Source organism: Sarcophilus harrisii, chromosome 4 (genome assembly GCF_902635505.1).
Source record: "Sarcophilus harrisii chromosome 4, mSarHar1.11, whole genome shotgun sequence".
In the NCBI taxonomy this organism is placed as follows: Eukaryota; Metazoa; Chordata; class Mammalia; order Dasyuromorphia; family Dasyuridae; genus Sarcophilus; species Sarcophilus harrisii.
The window spans coordinates 144,321,557-144,346,437 of NC_045429.1; the positions used below are offsets into that span (position 1 = coordinate 144,321,557).

Here is a 24,881-nt window from a genome sequence, read left to right on the forward strand (position 1 = left end):
AAGTCTTTTTTTTTTTTTTTAAAGAATGCAGGTTTAAGATTCAGAAGTTCCTGAATGAGTCCATGGCAAGAGTCAAGAAACTGTGGCCAGAAGACCAAAGCCTTGGGTCTTATGCTAAGAATGGATTTTGCATGTTTGAATACAATAAATATTGAAAAAATGAAAACACCATTCTGAGTTTGAGGGTTCTACAAAATCAAATAACAGGACAGATCTAACCCACAGATCAGATTGCCTAATCCATGGTCTACAGTGCTAGCTTCCCTATATTCCCCTCTGCTGTGTCAGTAATTGATATAAATTTCTAGGGTTTTTTGTGATTGTCTACAGTTTCACAACTTATTTTTTTCTCCAAACTTTCAATATGCTAAACAGATTCTGTTTGCTCATTTTCAATTCAATTCAAACGTCCTAATCTTATATGTCCCTTCCTGTGCTCCTTTAATAAGCATAAAATATAATTCTGTCCCACAAGGAATTTGATTAATGATTTATTAGCACCATGACATGATTGGATGGACAAACTATTGAAGATGTTTATCAGTGTATACATATTTTGGAAAGATCCTACAAAAAGACAATAAGCTGGGCTTAAACAGTAAAAGAAGCAGGATAGATCGTCTTTGGGAAATCTGAAAGTTGTTTTTTTTTTTTTTTTTCTTTAAATGACCCCTAATCTCTCCCTCAAACAAAGATCTATATTATATGTTTAATTCTTTAAGTTGAGGATCATCCAAAGAAGAGGAACAAAGTGCATGAGCAAGCTACAGAATACTAAAAATAAAGAATTACTCATAAGAAATGTGATAAAGGCTATCATTTAAAAATATAAGAAATGTATGATTTTAAAAAAGGCCAATCATATAACAAAGGCAAAAGATGGACAGCTGGCATGCTTCACTAGCATTCTTATTATATTAAGAAATATCAAGGAATTCCTTGTGTATTTATGAGAGGATATGGAGAGGGTGTGATTCACACAGCTGTACCCACACTGAGGAAAACACAGATTCCCTGGAGTATTTGAGGGTATAAAACATGGTATTCTAAATAATTCAGCTAGGCTCCAAAAAAAGGGTAGAATAATTCCTTCTTACCCATCTAAACTAACCAAAGTTGAATAGTGACAATTTATATTTGATATGAGAATAAACATCATAATGTCAGCTAGATCAAAGTAGAGTGGATTGTTTTGAGAGGTAAGGAGAGATCCCTCTCTCACTATGGAGTTCTTCAAATACAGTTTATGTAGAGACTTTTTGAGTATATCAGAAAATACTATTTAGATGCAGCATTGAAGTCCCTTCTAACTCCAAAATTCCAAGATTGTGACAGTGGTTATAATAATCAACTGAGGAAAAATACCAGTATTGTCATCTCTAAATTATACCATTTTTTTTGTATTTTTACAGAGTTGTTTACATATTGTCTCCTTTTTACATAAGACTATCTTTTGCCTTTCTTTGTATCCTCAATACTGACATATAAAGTTGGTGCTTCATAAATGCTTATTAACTAATTAACTGGTTAGGACTAGCACTATGATATGAAATAAGAAGACTAACTTTTGGTCAATTTCTATATATTCTTTACTTCTTAGAGATCTCATGTTCTCAAAAGCCAGTTTGCAAAGTTCATATGCTCACTACCCCAACCCCCCTTTTCCCCACCCCTAACCCCATCCCTATTCCAACTGTAAAACCATATTTGAAACCACACTACAGTTTCCACTGGAAGAAATGCTATGTATCAATTTATTTCCTATGACTTTCTACACTATCTCTATAACTTTCAAGGGCAAAATAGGCCTCCTTGTTTTTATATTCCCAGAGCTTAACACAGTTTCTAGAATTATAATAAGCAATCTTTTATTTACACACATGTTGGGGAGGAGGGGGAACCAGGACCAAGAAGGATAGTTAAAGCAGTGATTTAGACAAAGGAGAAACTGAGTATAAGGTGCCAAGAAAGTCAAGCATAAAGCAGTTTCACCAGTTGAAGGATAGAAGAAAAGATATAAGGTTGTTTACATAGAATTAAGCACTGGTGATTCTCTTTGTTGTTATTACCATTTTCCAGGTTTTCACTGCCTTCATAACAGCCAGAATCTCTTGGTGAGCATCCTGTCAGGCCTTGGCTATCAATGAGAAGTTTCTCCTGAGATCCTGACTGGTCACTATTGCCTAGAAAAAATGGACAAATATGTAGAAAAGTTAGAGGAAAAGTGAAGCAATCACTTAAATATTTATTTTTTCTTTCATGTGTATTATTTTGTGCGCTGATTCCTAGGGACAGGACTTTTGGAGAAGGATTAATTACCGTACTTCAGAAAAAATAAAGATGAGTTTATTGGCTAGTATAGTGGAAGGCACACAGGATTTGGCATCTGAGCACCTGGCTTCAAAATCTGATATGATTACTCAATACCTGTGTGGCTTTGGAAAGATACTTTACTCTTAATCTTTCCCCTGTTATAAAATGAAAGATTTAAACTAATAATTTCCAAGATATCTTCCAGTTCTAAAGGTATAACTGTTTGAGTATTGTATGAAAGTTAGTGAAGGAGGGAAATTTATAGCATAGTGTTTTCCAGGAAGTAAATTATTCTTTTTTCTACCTGGTGACAACCTACTGATGACAGCTTATATTATGTCTCTTTTCTACATCCTTTTGCCCCACCGCCACTGTTCCTTTAAAAAAAAAAATTAGGCCATTGAGATTTTCTGAAATAGGAGAGACCTGTAACTTTGCAGTTTATGGAGCCCTCATCTTATTTGATTCTCCCAACTCCATGAAATTGGTACAATTACAACTCTATTATTGTCCTTGCTTTATTAAAGTTCAGGCAGGCTCACATATACTCAAAGGCAGGGTCAGCACTTATTTGCTCAGAAATCTTGTTTTTTATTCATGAAACCACAGATTTTTGCAATAGCTCGATAGAGAATCAAATTTCAAAGCTTACTTTCTAAGTATTACAAGAAAGTACAAAGAGATGTTCATCTAGAAAATCAATTTTTACTAGAACTAAAGGAACATTTTTGTTGTTGTTCAGTCATTTTACACTTATGTCTGATTCTTCATGACCCTGTTGGGGTTTTTTTGGCAAAACTACCAAAAGTAGTTTGCCATTTCCTTCTCCAACTCATTTTAAAGGTGCAGAAACCAAGGCAAACAGAATTCAGTGACTTGACCAGGATAACAAAGCTAGTCAGTGTCTGAGACCAGATTTAAACACATGAAGAAGAGTCTTCTTGACTCTAGGCCAAGCCTAGAGTTCCACACACTGAACAATAGCACTTGCTAAAATGATTATGGGTGTTTTTATTTTTTTCAAAACCATTGGAAATTAGATGGCAAAAAGTGGCAAAGAATGAGTAAAAAAAAATTCATCTCCACTGAATTTTGTCATGTGCTTTATATGATTACTTTTGCCTAGGCCTCTTATATATGGTTGTTTTCTGATGTCTTTAGCTGTTACCACCTCCCCTCCCCATACTCCGTGCTCCAGCCTGTTGACCTATCTCATTCCTCACTCATGACATTACATATTCCTCCTCTGTATATCTGTCCTAACTATTCCCCCACAGCCACAATGAACTCCCAAATCATCTCTATCTCCACCTTCTTCAGTAGGCCTTTCCCTAGTTCATATGTATCTTATATAGCAAAGCTTCTTAAATGGGGACCATGAGTGTGGAGGTAATGAAAAATTTGACAAGCATAAAGAGTTTCTGAATGCAAAGACCAAAAATTCAAAATTAAACACGTAAGGAATCTGAGGTGCTTCTGGAAGTTCTTGCCCATGTTGCATCACAACTTCATTGCGAACTTGGTAAGTATATTTTTCACTGTGCATGCATGAATGCTGCCAGAAACACCTAGGCTCAGATTTGAGATGGAGTTCTATAAAAATCTCTTGGACAAAAAAGGGTCACAAGTTTCTCCCATTAGAATTCAAGCTACCCAAGGGCAAAGACTGCATACATTTGGTTTTTCTTTATATCTTTAGTGTTTTTAAAAGTCTCTGGCACAGAATGTTTGTGAAATGGTATATTTTTAATCCAATGTATATAAACTGCTAGTGCGCAGTTGAAATTTGTTGTGCTTAGCACATGGGAAACACTTTAAAAATACTTGACAAATTGACTTTACTTTCCTTGTTTGTTTAGACTTGAACCAATATAAATATTGGTTTGCATACTCTAAATGTATACAAGTTAATATGTGACATAAGGCCCAACTATACCAAGTGGCTGAGAGAAGCTAACCTGAGATTAATCATGTAGCTGAAAACCTATATTCAGATAAAAGAATGATGGACTCATTAAAAAAAAAAAAAAACAAAAAAAAACAGCATATTTCAAATATTTCAGACTGGTGAGAGCTTTCCCATTTCCCATCAGAATATGGGAAGTCTTAATGACATTTAGTGGTTTTTAAATTGAAGGGGGAAAAAAAAAACACAATTTCTGTGAGATCATCCCAATAACAGGACTAGAATTACATGTAAATAATAAATATGACTTTAAAATTTGTAAAATGCTTTCTACATATTTTAGCGTATTTGATCTTCACAATACCACTGTGAAGTGGATCCCTCATTTGAGAGATGAGAAACCTGGATTTGCCCGAGGCGGACAGAAGACTTACACAGGAAACTGAATTTATATACAATATGTTATTATATAGAATAAATGCTTGGTCAAATAAAACAGACAACAATAATCCCTTTTCTTGATACAAAATAATCAGTTGAAGGATGAATAACTTTACTTCATGTTCCTTTTATTTTTTTCTTCAAAGAAATCAAGAAACCATCAATATGATGCCATTTTCAGATCATCAAAATAAAAATATTGACTTTAAGACAGCTACTACAGCTGCTCCAGCTGCTCCTACTGTTCAGCCACCAATTCCTGTTTACTTTTCTCATGTGGAAAGCATTTTACAAAAATCTTAAAATTAACATTAAAAGTATTTTTTTTAAATGATTGATGCAAAATTAAATAACTGCATGACAGAAAGTATGCCCTCAAAAGAAAATGCCTATGATTGCTGAAAAAAGAGAAATTTTGAAGTGTTGTCTTCACTCATGGTTCTCTGCGGTCTCTATTTTTGCCTAACCTATTATTTGGAAAAAATAATCCAAACCATACTTACAAAATGATGGGCTCTAAGCTATCAGTCAAGACCCAGGAAAGAGATTTCAGTGTTGTCCCTGAGGATAGAAACCCGACTTCCCCCCTAGTCAAAATAGTTCACAAAGTGCTGAGCAGTGGAAACAAAACAGGAGACATTACCCCAACCTTTCAAAAATAATCACCCCCTGTCCTCTCATTCTGTTCTCTCCATCTCAAGAAAAGAGGGTGAGAGTTGAAAGAAGAGATGATAGGGTATATGAACAAATCCATGTTGACCCAATTTGAGGGATACCAAACTAGGAGGACCCCTTAACCTGTGGAAGATGAATTTTGTGGATCAATAAAAGGCACTTCTATTTTTCACAGATGTGGAATGTAAAACTGGGAGCACAGCCTGAAAATATTATCAGAGGCTAAAGGAGTGTGGAAAAAAATTCATGGATGATAGCTCCATAACAGAATTTATTAAGAAGCTGGGGATGAAGTTCAGTGCTGGAGAAAACCTGATAAAAGAAAACATATGCCTCCTTCTTTTCATTGCCAAAGTAGGGACAAAATATGTAGAATATTATTGCTTATTGCTGTCAGACATGATTGATTTTGCTGAACCAAGGAATTCTTTTTTTTGGGTTATTTTGTTTTGTTTTATTTATTACAAAAGATAACTTATCAGATGTTTTTAATACATATTTGGAAATGAATGTGATATATAAACAAAAGCTATCAACAAAAATTAGATAAAAAAAAATAAGGTTGTTTGTGGTTTATTTTAATATCTCAAAGTTGGTGTTACAGAAGGTAGACTGTCCCATAAAATGTACTGCCTGGAACAATAAGGTATCTGGTCTATTATCATATTTCTCATGTCCCTAGCATGAACAGCAGATCATATACTCACTATTTAGCTTTTACTTTTAACTGAATTCTTCCTACTCTGATGTCTCATCATGATGTAGTGATGACTCCAAACGTGTTGTGTTTGCCATCAGAGGACCTGTTTAGCTGGGTTACTACCAAGGAAGATCATTTATTACGACACAAAAGGAAGCAGTATGGTTCAGTGGGGGAAAAAAGGTACTAGATTTGGATTAAAGAATACTAATTCAAATTTGGGTCTGCTACTCCTGAGGCTACAGATTAATTACTTTAATTCCTTTACACTTTAGTTTCCTTATCTTTAAAATGAAGTAGTCTCCAAGGTCCCTTCCAGCTAATTCTATTGATCCCATTATCCCAACTTCTGAATATATTACTGGAGAGAATATCCATAGAGTTATGGGGAGCTGATATAGGAAATAATCCTTGAATGTCAAAGGCAATTTGATGCTGAAATAATGAAGACATTTCACTCTCATCAGGGACAGGAGAAAATAAATATCCAGATTCCCATTTTCATGAACATATAAGCTACTGAGATAGCATAGAGGAGATATGGTCATGGCAAGGTCACAATAACCTACAGTTACTATTCAGTCCTGAATGGTTGAGAATTAAGAACAGTGAATCCCAGATCTTTTATACATTTAGCTTCTGAAATACCTTGTTTTAAGGTGATCTGTTCTGCAAGACATGGACCATTAAGGTGTCATTTAAAATTTTTTTTTAGAAATCTTGAAATTTGTATGTTTCAATATAGTTAGCTCTTTTAGAGGAAATGCTTGATTACACAGAATTGAATTTTGCTGTCATGAATAATTTAACTGCTGCTCCCTTGGGCCTAAAATGCTGCAGCAATATATAATAATCCTCCAACCATTAGCCTAACTCTGTTTTTTGGCATGTGTTCTGTTGGCAGTGAATATGCTGTCTGGAAAATCTCATCCCCTTGGAGCAGAAGGATTGAAGGAAAAAGCATTTAAATTCAATAACAAAAAGGATTCCATTTTAGCAATTGAGCAATTTTCGGAATATTTTAGATGATGTCTTATAGAATATGGCCTAATATAAGATGACTTAAGCCAGGGAAAATGGAGAAGGGAAAAGTGAGCATACCAAACAACATGTGTATATGTGTGTGAGAGAATATACACACAAGTTGAATGAATTTAATTTATAGTCTGTAAAAATGAACTATCATTTTTTAGTTACAAATTCATAAATCAATACAAAATTCCTATTTATCTCTACTTTGGATATATCTTTTCCTTCAATTCGGCAAACATGTATTATGTACAATGTACTGAAGCCTATGGGATGAATGCTGGAGGAAATTTTGATAAACAAGGATAGAAAAGTGATGGGGTAAAATGGAGTTGTATTCCTCCACTCCTATAGATGACAAGATAAAAAGATATGATCCTTAAGTTTAAAAGGTTAACAATATAGTGGGAGGGCTAAAATAAACATGCAATAACTACAACATAAGTACTCAAAAATGATCACCATCAACTTTTGGAAAGCAATATGGCAAAGTAGTAAATTACTGTATCTCTCCCACATTCACCTCCAAACAATCATAAAATACCACCCCCAAACAAATGCTGGAACAGAAGAACTAGCAAAAAAGATGGGATGAAACAATCTTTGAGCTCAAGAAACTTGTGAGACTTCATTCAAGTAAAAGGGAAGCATGGTTCAGGAAAGGAAGCATCCTACCTACCTCAACAAAACAAAGGGATATCCTGAGCCCCAATAGGGTAAAGCAGCCAAGTGCCAATACCAAGAAACCCCACATACTTCAGGATAGCCAAAGCCAAGGGCAGACTCCAGCAACCAGCCCTGGGGAAATGCAGAAATACCCCCCCCCTAGCTTCAACATATGCCAAATACCATCACTAGGACCCCGGCTCAGTACCAGGTAAGCTGCCAGACTGCTATATCCTCCAGCAGCATTAGCTACTTCCCTGTGCCCTCAGCACAGCAGCAAACATGAGGGTTTCCCATGGGCTTCAGGGCAACAACAGGTAAACAGTCAGGGTCTACAGCCCCTGGTACAAGAAACCTGAAACACTGTCCCTTCTATCCTGAGAGCAGAGCTTAAATTTTAAAGAAAGGGGAAAAAAGCAAAAAAAGATGAGTCAAAAAAAAAAACCCAAAAAAAACCCAACCACAACAAGATTCTGACTATAGAAAGTTATTATGGTAGCAGGAAAGATCAACATATAAACTCAGAAAAGGACAACAGTAGCAAAATACCTGTGGGGAAAAACTCAAATAAAAACAGGAAGTGGTCTGAAACCCAGAAAGAACTCATGGAAGAGTTCAAAAGGGAACTTTAAAAAATCATAAGAGTAAAAGAGAAATTAAATTAGACTGATGTAAGAATTATGAAAAACCAGTCAATGGTTTAGAAAAAAACTGCTTAAAATTGGACAAGTAGAAGCTAATAATTCTATGAAACATCAGGAATCCAATTTTTTAAAATGGAAAAAAGTAGAAGAAAATGTAAAATATTTCAACAAACAAATACTGAAATATTAAAACAATAGGAATATCAATCCTGATCTCAGGAAAAGCAAAAGAACAAGTTACATAAGAAAGAGAAAAAACAACAACAACAAAGTACATTATGCTAAAAGCAACCTTAACAATGAAGTAATATCAATGCTAAACATGTATAGACCAAGTTGTATAGCATCCAAATTCTTAAAGGAGAGAAGGCGAATTCATGATTAAAAAAGAGATAAAAAGCATTACTATAAAACAGATAATTTTGATTATATTAAAAAAGCTTTTGCACAAACGAAGCCAATGCATCCAAGATTAGAAGGAAAGTAGAAAGCTGGGAAACATTCTTTACAGCAAGTATCTCTGATAAGGCCTCATTTCTCAACTATATAGAGAACTGGGTACAATTTACAAAAATACAAACCATTCTGCCATCAAAGCAAATGAAAAGGCAGTTTCCACATGAAGAAATCAAAGCTATCTATAGGCATATAAAAAAAAATTCTTAAAAAATCACTTTTGATTAGAGAAATGCAAATTAAAACATTTCTGAGGTACCACATCACACCTATCAGATTGGCTAATAAGACAAAAAAAAAAAAAGGAGAAAAGATTAACATTAGAGAAAATGTGGGAAAACTAGAAAACTAATATATTTATTGGTGGAGTTCTAAATTGATCCAATCATTCTGGAGAACAATTTGAAACTATGCCCAAAGGATAATCAAACCATGCACACTCTTTGATCCAGCAATAACACTACTGGATCTGTATCCCAAAAAGATCACAAATATGGGGAAAAGTAAAAATATTCATAGCAGCCCTTTTTGTGGTAGCAAAATATCAGAAACTGAGGGGATAACCATCAATTGGGGAATGGCTGAGCAAGCTGTGCTATAAGAAATGAAGAACAAGTAGACTTAAGAAAAACCTGGAAAGAATTATACCAACTGATGCTAAATGAAATGAGCACAGCCAAATATTCCCCTATTTATTAATAGAAATGTTGACTACAAAAACAATAGGATAAAATATGTGACTTCAGGGGCTCAGAGAGCCAAAAAAGGGACAGGGCTGGAAGAGTTATTATAGATGACCTAGAGCAACTTCCTGTTTTTTAGCTTACATTCAAAGAAATAAAATGAATTAACTCTGGTCACATCCCTTTATGACAGATCTAGATCTTTTGACTTCTAATCCAATGTATTTTGTACCATACAATGTTGTTGATCTAATTTAGGATTGGCCTGTCTTTTACTCAAAACTTATTTTGAGTAAACTTAGTTTATTTTTATACCAATTTAAGGAAAATAGTCATTGGGTGAAAATTTAAATTATTCCATTGAATTATTTGCTATCTTTCATTTTGACATATTCCAAAAATAATCAGCGTCAACACACAGACCACTTACTGTCATATTCTTGTAACAATTCCACTGCTGTCAAGAGCACAGCTCTGTGCTCTGGGTCCCTGATGTTTAGTTCATCCAAGTCTTCTTCTTCCAGAAGCTTGAAGGTGTCCAGGTCTTCATACCCATTAAACAGAAAGGTGGGCATGTGCTCCTACCATGGAATGAAAAAAAAAATTATGCATCTGAACCACCAATAAGTGCCTACTATATACAATATCCCTCACCAGACCACAAAGAGCTATATACTAAATACTAGTCTGATTTCTTGAATAAATTCATCTTGTAATTTGGAGCCAATTCTACTTTTCTTAAGAACAGCAAATTTGTATTGTTCTCCCAGATGGATCTATAAATGTGTTTTTGGAGATGAGTTGTTGACTTTGCTATAACATGGCACAGAGTTAGTATTCTAGGGAAAAAAAAGGGAACTCCTTTGGATTTTTGTAGGGATTGATAGTTGGAAGCTTTGTTTCAGAAACTTAAGACATAGCTTTTCTTCCAGGGTAACAGCCCCTGGGTAACCTTTTGGTTCAGTTTTGATTTGTTCCAGGAACTGATTTTTCAGCAGCATGAAAAGGTCAGTTTGGCACTGTAATGTCTACCTCTGTAGCATCTCAAAGAAGACGCCTTCTAGATTATGTGATCATATTTTGATGCAGCATGGGTTGCTCATTCACATATAGTCACTAATAGATACATTCAATTATCTTTAATCAGACAATTAAGTACATTTAGGTTCTACTAATCAGTGGGAATAAAGAAGTCTTGTGAAGCACTTGTAGTATCTGAATTTTCACTGCATTTTTCCATTGTGCAAGAACCAATTACCATATTTTACAGAATTATAATTTTTAATAGTTTGAATTCAAATACTTGTGATCACTTCACACTATTCATTATTCCCACAAATCAGGATCTAGCCGTAATTGATTTGGTGGGGTTTTTAGGGGGAGATAGAGAAGAGAGAAGAATGGGGAAATTGGTGAGTTGGAAGAGAAGAAGATCCAGACCTCTAATTCCATCAGAGTAGAAAGCTTCCCACCAGGAAATTCTCTTTACCCAGTATAGATTTTAGTGATTTTTTTTGTGTGTGACTTCTAATCAGAGAGCTTCTTGAAACAGTATTATCAAATTCAAAATAGAAATGGGGCCCACTAATCGATTCATTAGGCTCCCTTGGAGGTATATGTTGATTTAATTTGAAGATGTAACATGTTTTACATTTTATTATATTTTTAATTATTTTGTTAAATAGTTCCCAATTATAATTTGGTCTGGATTGAGGCCCTTCAAAAGTATTATGGGCCACAATTTTGGCATGTTGAATACCACTGGCTTAGAAATTTAATAACTTACTCAGGGTCACTCAGAAAATATATCAGACAGTCAGATCTTGAATTCAGGTTGTTCTCATTTTGAGGACAACATTTTATCTACTCTACCAGATTATGTTTTATATTGCTTAAATAATAATGAGCAGCATTGCAATACTATTTATATCTCTGCCATTTTGCTCATAAAGGTGCTTAAACCAAATCAATTAAAGTAACTCCCTCTATGAAATCATTCCTACTTTCTTTATTTACCCTAAAAACAAGTAATGTCAGATAAGAGAAATAGCTGAAGAGAAATAACTGACTTTTAGGTTGATCCTATCAAGGAGATCCTCTACAGATTTGGGCTGTGGTGGTCTTCCTTTTCTCCTCCTCCTAGTGGGGCGCTTGGGTTTCTCTTCCTCTTCATTTAACACATCCACATAGATGAATTTGAAAGTACCAACTTTGTTGTTCAGCAGTCCCATCCAGGTGCCCATCGGAGGCTTGCTGATTATATCAATAATATCACCTTTCTGTGGAGCAGAGAACTTTCCATTAAGTACATTTCTTTTTTCTTTCTTTCTTTCTTTTTTTTTTCTGAGACAATTGGGGTTAAGCGACTTGCCCAGGGTCACACAGCTAGGAAGTCTTAAGTGTCATTAAGTATATTTCTATACATAATTCATTCAGATATCAAAAGTAAGTTGATTGATTGCTGTAACTATTAGGGCTCTGATATTCTACTTGCTTTGTTATACTTTTTAGCTTGTAGCACAGAGCTAGGCACATCCTCATGAGCTTGACTTTATTCTATGCCTGTTGGTCCTTCACTGCGTTCAAAGGAAACTTAGGAGTGAATTATACAATTCTGCTATGTTTTCTATCATCCATATGTCATGACACACCCCAAGACAGAAAGGTGATTGACCCTTCTGGCTCACAGAAGAATAAACTCGTTATCTCGAAGCCTTCCAATTTTCTCCATCATTTAAAAAGCTCCTAAAATTCCATTGAAAAAACCATTTCTTGACCTCTCCTTGACCATATAATGAATTAAACTGTTGCTATAAAAACTAAATTTGCAACTAGGTCTTATATATACACAGAACAGAGCCTCAAGATAGAAAAAGGAAAAGTATAAATTGAGAGTTCTTAACCTTTCTTCTATCATGCACAACCTCTGAAGTCTGATAAAGTGAACCCATTCTCAGAATGTTTTTAAATGCATAAAAACACAATGGATTACAAAGGAAATTAATTATATTGTAATAGTCTATCTATCTATCAAACTTGTTATCTATCAAACTAGTTAACAGATCCATAATTAAGAACTTCTACTCTAGAGAGAAACCCAAATCAGCACAGGTGGCAAGAGCAGAGTGAATACAATAACTCCCAGCATCTTAAATCTAGCTAGACTCTGTCCCATTTCTTAGGAAAGAGAGACCAATTGTGCAAGATTTTAGGCATGCACAAAGCGGGGAACAGTAGAATCCTTCTAAACATTTGCAAAAGTAAGCCAATAAAATGCATGTTATAGGAACTAAATGGCAAGATCTACCTTGAGCTTGAGGGAATCTGTATCATAAGGACTAGGTGTGAAGTCGGTGTGGACCCTTGCTCGCCCACAGAAAGGCCCTCGATAGGGAGGCTCTTCATCATCACCATCTTCAGATTTGACACTCTCCCTGTTACTGGTTGAGGAATCAGTTGTGCTCACCGTCTGACCACCTTGATGGGGAAGACAAGAATATGTTTGAGTAAAATTTCAGATTTAGACCTGGAAAAATCCAATTCCTTATCTACTAAGTTCTTAGGCCCTTTGTGGGCCCCAAAAGATGAATTGACTTGCCCCAGGCATGCAGATAGTGATCTCTAGTGTCTGAATTTAAGATTCGGTCCTCTAATTCCAAAATAAGTATCCTTTTTCCTGTAGCATGGTGTTTACAGTGTGTGTGTGTGTGTGTGTATGTGTTTTAGGTTAAGGAACACTCTTATATTGACCATTAGGGGAAAGAGATGATGAAAGAGCAAATAGTACAATTTCCCATTGTCCAAATGTAAGACTTTCTAATGCTGGAAATGTTAAACAGTAATTGCAATGTTTTTTTTACTTTGATAAACTGAAACTCTTAAAACAATGTCATCTAATGCTCTATAAGCACATCTATTAAAACTCAAAACAACAAAAACCTTGTGATTATCACTTCTCTTCTGTAACTCCTCTCATTTCAAGGCAGTAAAAAAGCTATATAAGTTAATATATATAATAGGATAACATGTATTATACTTGGTTCTCCATCATAGGTATAGAGAATGAATATTGAAATTAACATTGGCTTAGTCATTAGAAATCTGTCATTCATAAAAACCACAGAAAAGTGGTTCCAAGAAAGCCTAAATATCATTTCCTTTACCCAGGACTTGTCTTAGGAAATACAAGATATCATCACTGTAGTATACTTTGAGGAAACACTGAAGCACTAGCTGCACAAAACACTTCTCTTTTGCTGACCTTCTTAGTGCTATCCCCCTTTCTGGTTATTCTGGGGGTAAAAGAGGGAGAAGACTATCCTCCATAGCAAGATGGCAATTATTTCCTTTACCTCTCTCTCATTAGTACATTAAGTCACATTCCTGGATCAGATTATTTAATTATCATCTATGGAAGATCTAGGGAGTGAGATACAGAACAGATAAGCTTTATTTTTACTAATGAAAATAAATTGCATTTACATAGCACTTTAACATTTTTGAAAAGCACTTTACATATATTATAACTTGATCTTCCCCAAAGTCCTAGAAAGCAGGTTTTATTATCACCTCGTTTTTACAAATGAAGAAACTGACAGAATTTAAGTGACTTGCCCAGGACACACAATTAGTAAATGACTGAGGTGGTGGTCAAACTTGAGTCTTTCTGATCTTTAGTCCACTGTTCAATGCATGTCTCACTTATCTTAGTAGGGCAAAAGGCAAATGCCAGATAAAAATTCCCACTGAATTAGGAAGCAAAATGAGTTACTTAGACTAAGAAGGATTATAGGATCATCACATGATCATTAATTTAGAACTGAAAAGGAGCTTAGAAATCATTAAGCCTATTAATTTTACCAATAAATACCAGTCCAAGATCACATAAACAGGAATGGGCAGAGATTAAATTTGAATTCAGGTCTTTTGATCCCAAATCCTATTCTCTTTCCACTATTCTAAGCTGCTTTCTGCATAAGCCCCAAGGAGAGTGCTTGATTGAAGAGGGTTGAGGAATACTGATGACCAACTCAATCTTTTTCATAATTTTACCAATGGTTGAAAATATTCTTTCCCAATGAAATAAAGTTATTTTCCTATTACTGATGTGAAAACTGCTGTAAGGGACTGAGGCTCTCGATGGCAGAATTACCAAACTTTCAGCTGTTATAAATGTTCAAAGTATAAAATCCACTGACATTGACAATTCTTGAATTATTGTCTTTTGTAGCTGCATGTATCTCTCTGAACAACTCTACTGGAATCTTGTCTTGAAGCACTTGGCCATCACACACAAAGACAAACATCCGAGTTAGATATTCAACTTACTCATTGAGCTCTGACCACTGAGAGAACTTCTTAGACTCTCCACAGACCCACCAGCTTTCAGTTTAGGTTTATCCAGAGACTCTTTATCAGGCTGAGGTGACTGGGGAGACCCCGGTATTCCATCAGGGCTGGAGTCCTGAAAATAATTGCATATTTTTACTGTGTTAGTAAAAAGTTGCCCTTCTCTGCTCTATAACTAAGTTCAAGATTTTCTTATTGCCCCATATCTGATTCTATGATCCATATCAAATACTAGGTTCAGGAGGCCTTCCTTGTACACTCTTGATATGACATTGACATTAACTCAATATAGATCGTTTATATACTTAGCTGTTTTCAGGCTTGTTTCCTCAACTGTAAAATGGTGATATCCTGCCTCACAGGACTGTTGCAAGTACCAAATAAAATAATGTTTGTAAATCACTTAGCACACAGGAGGCATTACATAAATGCCAAATGTTATTACTATTGCTTCTAAGGCACTGTGAACCCCAAAAGACAAGGACTTAAGAAAATTTAATATTTCATTTTCTCCAATTATATGCAAAAACATTTAAAAAAAATTTTTCAAGTTCCAAATTCTCCCTGCTTTCCTTACCTCTCCTCTCCCTCTGAGAGGGACTGTTTTTGCCTTTCTATGTTATCTCCAAATCTTAGCACAGCAACTGGCACTTAATAAAAGCACTTGTTAAGGCTGATTATACATCTTGTTTATTCAGCAGTAGTCCATGCAACTGTTTTTATTTTATTTTTCACTTTATTTTTTTCAAATTACATGCAAAAATTGTTTTCAACATTCATCTCTGTAAGATTTTGAGTTTCGAATTTTTCTCTCTTATTCCTTTCCCTTCCCATTCTCCAAGACAGCAAGCAATCCAAAATACCTATACAATAGCCGTCAAATATATTGACACGTTAGTCATGTCCATACAATTATTTTTCATGCTGCCATATTAGTATTTCATGGACAACTTTAGATTTTCCTCAAGAATTGCAAGGGAGATAAATGAATGTTTTCTCAAAAGGCTTAGCTAAAAGCCTAACCAGGTCTCTAGCACTTCAAATAGTCTCAGTAGAAGGTCTAACTTTCAAAAATGTCCAAGTAGAGCCCACACAATAATAATAATACAGATCTGAACATATCATCATAGAATAATTATGCTGTCTTAGAAGAAGCACAATAGTTTATCTGAAAAAAAAAATTCTATGCCAGGTGGGGAAAAACCTAACTCGCTGGATTCTTGTATTTTTACTTAGGTAGATGTGCCTAAACTGGCTAAAAACTCATGTACACAGCATTATTTTTTCAATCAATTACTTCCCACAAACAACAGCATGGTTTGATTTTTTCCTCTATTTTCCCTATTTTCATTTTTTCCAACTTTACAGCCGGTTTGTATAATCTTGTCTAGATTAGAATGCTATCAATCAATTTCATCCTATGAGGAAAAGATATAATGCATTCTCCCCTAGAGTCATGTGCTGCTATACATTGTCCAGCAACTAATTCTGAGAAATAATGGTGTAGAGATAGTCAAAGCAAAACTTTTAAATAGACTGTAAAACTTTTTTTTAATGCAGAAATGACAAAAGATTTGGCACAATCTAACTGTGGGTATGTGAATATAAAACCATCAGAACTGAAACCTATTATTTCCATGATGCAGATTCATCAAAAAATATCTACAAAGTATGAGATTCCACAGACCATACAAACACTTAAGGTCAACAGTAATAGGACCTTTTGATTTAATATAAATTCATATGTCTAGAAAACACAAAGAAGCAAGTATTAATAAAACAAATGCAATATGAGAAGTTCTCTGAAGTCCCAACTTTTGAAGCCTGAAAAAAAAAAAAAAAACATTCTTCTTAAGGTATGGGGAAAAATGATCCCTATGTTAAATTCCCTATATAGTATGCATTCAGCAAACATCAATAAAGTATGCCGTTTTGGACAGTGAGACACTGGAAAATAAATAATAAGTGGTATACTGAGATATAGAGTCTCTGCACTCAAGGACCAAGTAGAGAAGATTAAGACTCAAATCATGATAAAACAAACAAAAAGCCCAACATGATTAATACATAAAAGGCACCAAGTGCTATGAGAGGGTTTTTTCTAGGGGAAAGGGGAGGCAGGATTATTTTTTTATTCAGGAGGATCAAATAAAGGCTTCATGAAGGAGATGGTATATAGAAAATTCAAAGCATAAGTAATAGAGCAAAAACATAGAGATGGGAAAACTCACCTTCTACTCATGAACAGGGGACAGTTTAATTCAGCTAGAGTATAGAGACTGGAAGAGTATGAAATAAGGCTGATGGAGTCAGATTGGGGAAGATGCTAAATGATAGGTTAAGTAGTCTGGACTTTAATGAGTATGAAATGTATCACAATGGAAAAAAATATATATATACAACTAAACTGAAAATGTATAATACAATGTTGTACATGCACGTTAGTATTTTTCATCAAGTAATCAAATAGCATATCCCAACTAATCCAAAATACTAACCCTATTTCTCACAAGTGACAGGAGAGGCAATCACCACAAGTTTTTAAACAATAGAGCAAACTTAAGGCTTAAAACAACTATTAAATAATGTAACTATATATTAATCAAATTATAGTAAATTATCAAAAGTGACCTTAAAATTATATCCCATACTTTTATATTTTATTTTTATATCCATACTTTATAGTTATATATTTAATGTTAATATTCTGTGTATTTATTCATATTCACATATTCATAAACACAGGACATTTATTTTACAAGAACTATTAGGCTATTATACAGTTAAATGAGAAACATCATCTATTAATGAAGTGACTTCAAACTGAAAGCTCTATTTCTGTGGACATAACAGCAGCCCATTTAAAAAGAACACATAGCAAATGCTTCATAGCTAGACAGAAGGACAGAATAGGTAGCATACCTCAAGCCAATGGAGCCAAGTATATGAAAACAACAAAAGCAGGACAAAACAAAAGAATTTTCTTCCCCTACTGGTGAAGACCAGAGACTAGAATAATAATAAACTTATCCTGAAATCATTCTACACCAGTACTAATAATGTTTCTGAAGTTGTGGTTGAACTGCAAGATGCTGCAGATCATACCAACATAGATTTAGAGCTGGATCTCAGAGACTATTAATTTAACCCCCTAAGAGTTGTCATAACAACTGCCATCATCACCATGGCATAGATCCTCATTATCTCACATCTGGACCTTTGGATTAGCCTTCTGGTTGGTCTTTTGGCCACAAGTCTCTCCCTGTTTTTGTCCATCTTCCATTCAGTTACCAATGATTTTCCCAATACACAAATCTGACGTCACCCCCTCCCCACCAATAAACTCTAGTGGTTCTCTATTACCTTTAAGATTGAATATAAAATTATCTTTAGCATTTGAAACTCTCCAAAACCTGCCCCCTTTATCTCACAGTCTTTTTACATTTCACACCTCCTACCCTGAACTACTTTATTGTCTAGGGACCAAGGTCTCCTCTGTGTTCCTCAAACAAGACAGTCCATCTTCAAATTCAAGCATTTTCATTGCTAGAATGTGCTTCCTCTTCATTTCTGTCCCAGCATCCCTGGCTTTCTTCAGCATCTAGGCTAGGATCCCAACTTCTATAGGAAACCTCTCTAAAACTGCCCTTTAGTCTAGGGTCTTCCCTTGTTGATTCTCCTCCCAACCAATTTATTCTGTAGATAGCTTGTATGTACGTAGTAATATGCATGTAGTATTCCCCTAAGTTGGTAATTTCTGTAGAGGAGGGACTTTTGCCCTTAGGTGGGATGTAGTAGGTGCTTAATAAATGTTTATCGACTTAGTTTTCACTGCATCAAGTTCACTAAACTAAATGCATGTGGATTATTACAGAAGTATAATTACAATTAATCTTTTTGCCCCTAATAGTCCACAAGAGGGCGATATCTATCCGACCAAAACTGTTTGTTTTCCCAGCTGTTTTATTTGGCATTTTGAGAGTGATTGCTTAGATATTTCAAGTGGAAAAACTGATTATTTTAAAAGTGAATGTCCACATGCACATACATACAACGTGTAAGATAGTCTGACAATCCACCCAACAGAAATAAGTGAAGACTGCCAAAAATGGCCTTCTTGGGAAAAAGATGGTCAGAATTATCCCAAAGTCCAGATTTTAAGAAAGCATTTATTTACTTAGTCATTAATCTCTCTTCCATTGCAATTAAGACCTAAAATTGGTCATGCTCCTAAGGGATGGAATCATAGGAGAAACAAAAGAAAATCAATTCTATGTTCCCTTAATGGTTTATGTGTTAGATCAATTTGAAAAACACGATTACATTTAAGTCCTAGTAAGCTTTGGTCCCCATCTTATTGTGTATTTCTAGAGCAACTAAATTCATTCTACATATACAAGAACAGAAAAAAGCAATAGACTTTCTTTTCAAGATTTTATTTTGTTGGCTCCTAAAAATCAAATCCATAGGATTTTAGAAATGAAATGAATGGTAATATCAAAGGTACCCTAATCTAATTCCTTCATTTTCCATATTAAAAAAAAAAAAAAAAAAAAAAAAACAAGTAATTTGTCCAAAATCAAACAAATTGATAGTCTCTCTTAGAACTAGTATTTCTCCCCGCCATTTATGCCTATATTCAGTACCAGATACCTACTTTGCAGTGAGAGATGTTATGAAGAATACAGTTCAATGTTGTGAAACTGCTTGGACCTGAAGAAAACATAAAGCTCTATTCTATAAAAGATCATGCTTTGAGAATTCTACTTTTTGTCATGTTGCCATGGATGCTGGTATGCATTCAGTTACATACCTGCTCAGAAACAGAACTGCTGTATTTCTTAGACATTCTTTTCCTCATTGTCTCTTTCACTGATTTCACCTTTTTTCCAAGAGAGATGCGGGAGGCAGTAGGTGACTTGATTACTTCTTTATACACAAAGTCCCCCTCTTTACCCTGCAGAAAAAAATAGTAGAAATAAAATTAATCTCATAAAATTAAAAGAGAAACATCAGTTCTCTCTATCCATTCTATTAGAATAATACTAGAGTACCCCTTCCATTGTTTTGAGAATCCAATGAAAATAATATTAGTAAAGAAATTAGAACATAATAGGTACTATATAAATGCTAGTCCTTATTATTTTGGGGGCAGGTAGGTGGTCCAATAGATAGAATGTCAGGTCTGGAATCAGGACTCATCTTCTTGAGTTCAAATCTGGAGTCAAACACTTACTAATTCTATGACTGTGGGCAAGTCATTTAACCCTGTTTTACTCCTCTGTAAAATAGCCTGGAGAAGAAAATAGCAAATCACTTCAATATCTTTGCCAAAAACAAACAAAAAATTAATAAACTCCAAATGGATTCATTTGGATGTAGTAAAGAAATAGGATGTAGTAAAGAAACTAAACAAAATTATTTTTATTACTAATATCATCAGCTTTTTCTTAATTCACCTTAATAAAGCCACTTTTAAAAAATCCTATCTGTTAAATATTGATGACTACTTGGGGATAGTATTTTTAATCAAAAAGGTAGCTTTTATCCCCCATAAAAATAAAAATTTCTTTTATAGACATTTTAGTTAATTTATCCTCGTGGAAAAAGAAAGCATATCCATTCTGCAAGTTACGTTTTTTTTCCTTATTCTTTTGAAATGGGAGGGATGTGGTGGAAGATTGGGAGAAAATAAATGCTCCTTAATTTAAAAAAAAAAATGACTTCATTTCAAGAATAAGTAGAAAGCATTTTCATATCAAAATTCTTAGGAATAACAAAAACCCATTTATAAAATGGTCTTATTAAAAAAGTGAAAGAAAACATAATTCAGGGAGAACATTTCTATAATCCTCATCTCATAACTTTGTTCTCCAATGTTCCCAGAAAATATCAACATACCAAAGGTGTCAGAGATGTCCCTCTGTAGTCTACAATGGCCTTTAGAAGTCTACCTTGGTTTGGTCTGAATGAGACTGGATTCATTGCAGGGTCTTTCATGCCAAAATGACCTAGAGTCAATAACTCTTATGGATTATACGCTTTTGTCTTATAACAGAGACAATTCATTGAATATATAGCTCAAAGGCAAGAGATAGCTTCTCTGCCCTTGTGAGGTTTTAGAAATGCTTCTGGAAAAGGGTCATGATGAATTAGGCGAAAACAATGAACCTAGCCTTCTAGCCTTCTGTTAGAGACAGCAATTCCAAATAGACCTTGGCTTCTGCTGCTCTAGAGCGGCCACCATTCTTGCCCTAGGATTCTAATTATCTTCTTCTCTATGATCTAGTGTCTGCCCATCTCCATTCCAGGTACTTCAAAAACTGGTTGTGAAGAATTCTGTGCATCCAAAAATCGCTAAATCTAAAGGAGCAAAATATTTCTAGTATTTCTTACTTTAACAACAAGAAGAACAAGAACCACAGTAACAATAACAACAAAAGAACATGGTGAAAAAGGCATCAAAGATCTGTTGTCCTCTAAGCTAGCAGAAAGAAAGATGGACAGAAGCCAAAGAGAATCATTATTTATTTTCTATGGGGCAGTGGGAAGCATTAAGATTGCTGATATAGAGCCCTCTTTCAAAAAAAGATTTAGGCTCCCTGCAAAGGGAAAAAAATATATAGTATAAATTCTTAGAGATTTTAAATCTGAAACTTTCTCTCCAGCTACATCACTTGAAACCAAACCATTTGTTTTCTCCTGCCTTGCACTTACCATTGGATCTGAATTATTATTCCCAATGTGCAGAGAACGATTTGTCAAGTCAAATCCTCCAAAACTACAGGTCCTCTGTGGAAAGGACAGGATAGGGTACAGATTAAACACAAGCAAAAGGCAGAAAACCCCCACAGTAAATACATTTCCCATTTGCAGAACATTACTGGATCACAAATGGCTTTACGGAATGGTAGCTGGAATGAAGAATGATGAGAAATCTTATGATTCATGTGGTGAAAAAACCTAGTTCATCTTGCCCTTTTCACAGGCCAGTAAACCTTGCCCAGACCCAGTTTCTAAAGTTCAGGATCTCTTTAATATTCTAAATCATCTGGCTTGAAGAAAATCTCCAAATATTCCATGTAGTAAGAATTCTCGTCTCTGGGTAACCAAATTTCAACATCTAACTCTGAACTACTCTCTCAGATTGGCCAAATGCATTAATGGAAAAGTTATGAATATTTACAAGGGGATCCAGAACCTTTGGTAGGGACACTAGGGAGAGCTATGGGGGTTACTCTAAGAGACCATAAACTCTAGTCTTCCTCAATTTACATTTCTATTTTTTTTAGAGACATAAACACCAAAGGGGAGGGAAAATTTGATGATATTTACAGAGGTCCAGTTTGAAAAACATGAAAACTTGCTCATTGTTGTATGTCCCAGCCAAAAGCTCTAGTAACATAAAGATCATGGGATTATAGATATTGCTGGAACTGACCCTCTTGAAACCTACTTCAACCCCCTAGAGAGGTTAAATAAATTGTCCAAAGTCATAAGATAGTAACTATAATTTAATTAGTTATAACATTGCTTTTCTCCCCAAAGCAAAGAGATAGAAGTAATCCTATCAACTAATAAAAGCCATCTCTTCCCAAGATGAAATAAAAGTTTTTGAATGATAAGCATTATTATGAACCAGTCCCTTTAAGCTCGATTACAAAACACTGTTATCTTTAAAGTACAGAATTAAAACCACAGAATGTTGGAGCTGGAAGTGACCTGTGAGATCATCTTATCCAACCTCTTCTGTTCAAATTGAGAAAAATTGAGCAAAAACAGCAAATTGAGCTGTTCAAATTGAGCAAAAGAGGAAACTTTTGGACTGTCTCTTCAGGAAAGATACTCCAATTATCTGGTTATAGGGAAGAGATTTTATATTTCCTGAGACTGGTTTGTATCACATGCTCTTTTTCTAAGAAAGACCACCTAACTGTTCAAGAAAATGAAAGAATATAATGTCCTTAATTATGGGCAAAATTAATAATGGCTTAGAATCAAAATCCAAAATCAGATTTGTATTAAATACTTTTTCAGAGAATTTTCCTAATAGTTATGGCAATAGTAGTATTCAAAAGAAAAAAAGTATTTGTAATCAATATACCTCATTGTAAGTAAGCTAAAACTATTTACAAAATTTGAAAATTTATTGAATTGGTCATTCATTTGTTTTGAGGATCTGAAGTCTTCAGGCCGATTATACTGAGAAACTGTCACATCCTCTGGCAAATAGTGAAAAGGAATCCTATCTTTATTCAACAGTGAAAATAACCTAATCTAGGGAAATAAGTTCTGGGATTCTTAGTCATGGCTGGTGTTATTGAACTTCTACGAAATATGACAAATTCTTGTGGCTTTAGGAAGTGTGAGATGTGGAAAATGTGGCAGAACAAAAATGCCAAAGTTACAAAACAGCTGTAATGATTGGTATTTTGAGATTTTGTCAAGGATAATTTTGCTTTTATACTTTAAAATGATATATTCTAATATATATCAGTTAATACTCTTGGGGCTAATAATACAATTATTATTGCCATCACTTTTTCCCCTTGCCTCAAAAAAAAAAAAAAATCAAAGTTAGCCAATATATCAATTTATATGCCCCTTTTCCTCCAATTTTTCCAATTTCATAATGAGTCATCGTGGAAATAGAATGAACTTTAGAGCTAACTTAGCTGAGATATATCTATGTTATAAAGTGACTATAAAGTTAACTTAATTGTATCACTGGATCCAATAAGGCTAATTTTTAATATTAATTTTTCTCTTCCTATTTATGTTGTCAAAAATTTTTTCCTAATGATAAAAAAGACATTTAGTTGAGTTCTGGTGACCTTTCCTTTGACTTAAGGCTTCCTATATTCAAGATGGCTTACAGATGCCTCTTCAGTTTATGGCTTTGCAACATCCTGCCTTAAGCCAGAATGAGCTACTGCAGACACTACGATTCAGTGTGTTATTGCTTAATGTAAATGAAACAATTTCCAAAGAATCTGGGTTAAAATGATGATTGCAATAAATTAAAGATTTATTTAAATTTTTATGGGCCCTTTAGTGTATGAGTTATAATGTTCCTTTTTACTTTTGCCATCTTTCAGTGACTACCAAAGCAGATGCTTCTACTGTTCAAATAGATATTTGAGCAGATACAGAAAGTTAATTTAAAAAAAAAAAAGAAAAGAAAAGATTTTAGGCCTAACATTCAAACCACAAGTTAGAGGATGTGGGTGATTCTCAACTATAAAATAGGATCTTATTTCTCTTTTTCTTAATGTAATAAATAATGAGCTAAAAAACAAAACAAAACAAACAAAAACAACCTTTCTCAACAGAAATATATCAGCCTAAAGTATGAAAGTAAAATTATCTTTTTTTTTTTTTTTTTTTTTTGCTGAGGCAATTAGGGTTAAGTGACTTGCCCAGGGTCACACAGTTAGTGTTAAGTGTCTGAAACTAGATTTGAACTCAGGTCCTCCTAACTTCAAGGCTGGTGCTCTATCCACTGCACCACCTAGCTGCCCTTAGTAAAATTATCTTTGACAAAATCTCATATTTGATCTATAGAATACCAAGTTATTAAGAGCAATCTTTGCTTAATAGAGAAAATAGAGAAAGTTAAGTGGTGAATCTTTTTTTTAAAAAGAATATAAAATCTGACAATATCATACTTGGACCTTATGAATAAATAACACCCTTATTGACAATTTCTAACACTTAAGTCTCTTTTCTTTATAATTTGGAAAATGTTTAAACCTATGGGTAAATAGGGTTTTTCCATGGAATGGTCATGCAGTTGAAATGTTCTATATTATGTGCAAAAAAAACCCAGTCACCACAGGGAAAACAAAAAACAAAAACAAAAACAAAAAAACCAACTTGACAAGATTCTCAAGTTTCATGCAAGTTTGTACCATCAAAATCAAAATTAAATGATTAAATTAAAAGCAAGACAGGTGACCATTTCCACTGAAAACACAGGCATTGTTATTGCCCTGAGGTTGCAATAAGCAAATCTGACA

At 34.4% G+C, this 24,881-nt stretch overlaps 1 protein-coding gene across 8 annotated transcripts in view; it reads right to left on the bottom strand.

Moving 5' to 3' along the window:
* SASH1 (SAM and SH3 domain containing 1) overlaps nucleotides 1-24,881 on the bottom strand; it is a 378,674-nt gene that overhangs the window by 11,667 nt on the left and 342,126 nt on the right. For all 8 annotated transcript variants that reach the window (XM_031968401.1, XM_031968398.1, XM_031968403.1 and 5 more), the window contains 7 exons: nucleotides 21,580-21,654; nucleotides 19,676-19,819; nucleotides 14,842-14,977; nucleotides 12,821-12,990; nucleotides 11,583-11,792; nucleotides 9,944-10,094; nucleotides 2,070-2,183 (listed from right to left, as the gene is read on the bottom strand). In XM_031968401.1, the coding sequence (XP_031824261.1) occupies nucleotides 2,070-2,183; nucleotides 9,944-10,094; nucleotides 11,583-11,792; nucleotides 12,821-12,990; nucleotides 14,842-14,977; nucleotides 19,676-19,819; nucleotides 21,580-21,654 (1,000 nt within the window). The remainder of the gene's footprint in view (nucleotides 1-2,069; nucleotides 2,184-9,943; nucleotides 10,095-11,582; nucleotides 11,793-12,820; nucleotides 12,991-14,841; nucleotides 14,978-19,675; nucleotides 19,820-21,579; nucleotides 21,655-24,881) is intronic.